The sequence below is a fragment of the Sinocyclocheilus anshuiensis genome, unplaced genomic scaffold, assembly GCF_001515605.1.
Source record: "Sinocyclocheilus anshuiensis isolate Anshui unplaced genomic scaffold, SAMN03320099.WGS_v1.1 scaffold72, whole genome shotgun sequence".
Classification (NCBI taxonomy): domain Eukaryota; kingdom Metazoa; phylum Chordata; class Actinopteri; order Cypriniformes; family Cyprinidae; genus Sinocyclocheilus; species Sinocyclocheilus anshuiensis.
Window position 1 is genome coordinate 736,368 of NW_015554073.1, and position 1,993 is coordinate 738,360.

At 38.0% G+C, this 1,993-nt stretch overlaps 1 protein-coding gene across 1 annotated transcript in view; it reads right to left on the reverse strand.

Moving 5' to 3' along the window:
- Positions 1–1,386, reverse strand: part of LOC107668800 (WD repeat- and FYVE domain-containing protein 4-like) — a 46,656-nt gene extending 45,270 nt beyond the window's left edge. The window contains exons 1-2 of the mRNA XM_016460791.1: positions 1,199–1,386; positions 163–408 (exon numbers count right to left, since the gene is read on the reverse strand). Coding sequence (XP_016316277.1) covers positions 163–408; positions 1,199–1,219 — 267 coding nt within the window. The 5' untranslated portion in view covers positions 1,220–1,386. The remainder of the gene's footprint in view (positions 1–162; positions 409–1,198) is intronic.
- Positions 1,387–1,993: the final 607 nt, after the last annotated feature.

Genomic DNA, 1,993 nt, shown 5'->3' on the forward strand with positions numbered 1-1,993 from the left:
CGACTTGGTACCGAAATACCGGGTCTTTTGACAACACTATATATTTGTATATAAACTAAATATATTGTACGTAATTAATCATATTTGAAAGACTGCCAATGGATGATGTTTGTTCAACTGAATAATCAGTTTTCCTCCACTCCTCTCACTGATTTTCTGTACCTGGATGAACAGAAGCAGAAGTTGGGTAAGCTCTTGGTCTCTTTGTTCTGGTGTCCGCTGGCTTATAGTACCCAGCTGAGTTAGTTGATCTTTCAGAAGCACCACTGGATCCTCATGTGCTTTCAGGTCCCCATTTGTCTCACTTTGGATTAGTGTCGTTTTCACTTCTATGCTCTCTGAACTCTCCCCTGACGCACTAAGTTCCCCGTTCTCCTTATTGATTCTGTCCATTTCTCCAACTGGCTCCTTAAAAAAAAAAAAATTTTTTTAAACAATAATAATAATAATGGGATAGTTTTAGGTGAAACACCTGAGACTTTGTTCTGATAAAACACTCTAGCAAAAAAAACAACACTTTTTTTAGGAAGTTGCGACAAAGGAATTTACAGTATAAACATTGAAACTGAAGCATCTGCCAATAAACGTTCATTAAAAGGCAAATCTGCAATTGTCTTCTTTCTGTTACAAAAAGACAGCAGTAAGTTGGAGGGTTTTCCTGTAACTTACAATCAGCTGTTCACATGTTAATGGGATCTTGTGATGAGCTTGTTTTGCTACAAAGGAGGACAATTCACATTCCTGAAGAAATGACATGTCTGCACTGCACATTCCCACCAGTTTATTCACTCAACAGCTAAATACAGCACATGAATGTCATCTCATTCTTTTATTTAAAGCTTTGACCTTGGTAAATATTCTTAATACTCCACAGTAGTTGGCTTGCTTATTGTTGAAATGTTTAAGCCTGATACAAACAAATTAGTTAGAGGGCAAACAAATCAAGCCTTTCAAAGGATCTAACTAAAATCAGTCAAGCTTCCTCGTTTATTTTTATCTTTATCATGCTGTCCTCCTGGAAGTTGAGTCTCCAAGCAACAGAAATGCTTTGAATGCACTTAAATGAAAAATACAAATTAATTATGACAGCAAGCAACCTCACAACAGCAGATGTCAAAATGAGTCTGTTGAGTCCTTTCAAACTAATATGAACCCCAGGCAAAACTCCAGTTTAGTCAGTCTGTAACCCCACACATACCTGTTGTTTGGTGGGTGGCATCTCAAGTGTTTGCTAAGGTTTGTGTACGTAGACCTATGGCTGGACAGAAGGTTTTCCTCTGGCTTCACATGTCACAGCACTCAGTGAGTGGCCGGCTGAGACATGCCTCCCAATCTGGTTGACTGAACTTTGCACAGTATGAAACTCTGACATCAACTGCGCCTGGTCATGTGCTTCACTTCCTAGTGAGAAAAAGAAGACGTTCTTGCGCATATGTGTGTGTGTGTGTGTGTTTTCAAGACTTCAATAGACAAATTAGGATCAAGTGAAGAAGACTTAATTGGAGCAATACGTCTGATTTTAGTTATATTTTTCCAAAAAGGAGATTAAAAATCGACCAATCAAAAATGAGTTTGAGAGAACGTAAATGGTGTCTATGCCTTGTGGTGTTTTAAAGTGATTGTAATTTTCTTCAAGTAAGCGCTTGAAAATGCGTAAGATGTTGAGCAACAGTGACATCATGTGGTAATTTAAGATAGCACAAAAATATTACACTAGACAACATGGAAACTGTTAAAAAAAGAAAGAACATATCTAAAATAAGAACAATGAAAATCACCTAATGACTAAACAAAGTAATAGATTAAACACTCGTACAATTGAGATTTATCTGATAGACTCGTATGTTTAGATCATTTTCACATTTAAGGGGCGCGGGAAGATGCTTTCGGTTGGGGGTGCTGTGTGTGTGTCCGTTTTGGGGGTGGGGGCGCTAGCGTCACGTGTTCATGAGGATTAGGCTAATCATCCCATATAGAAAACATCACAAGTAAA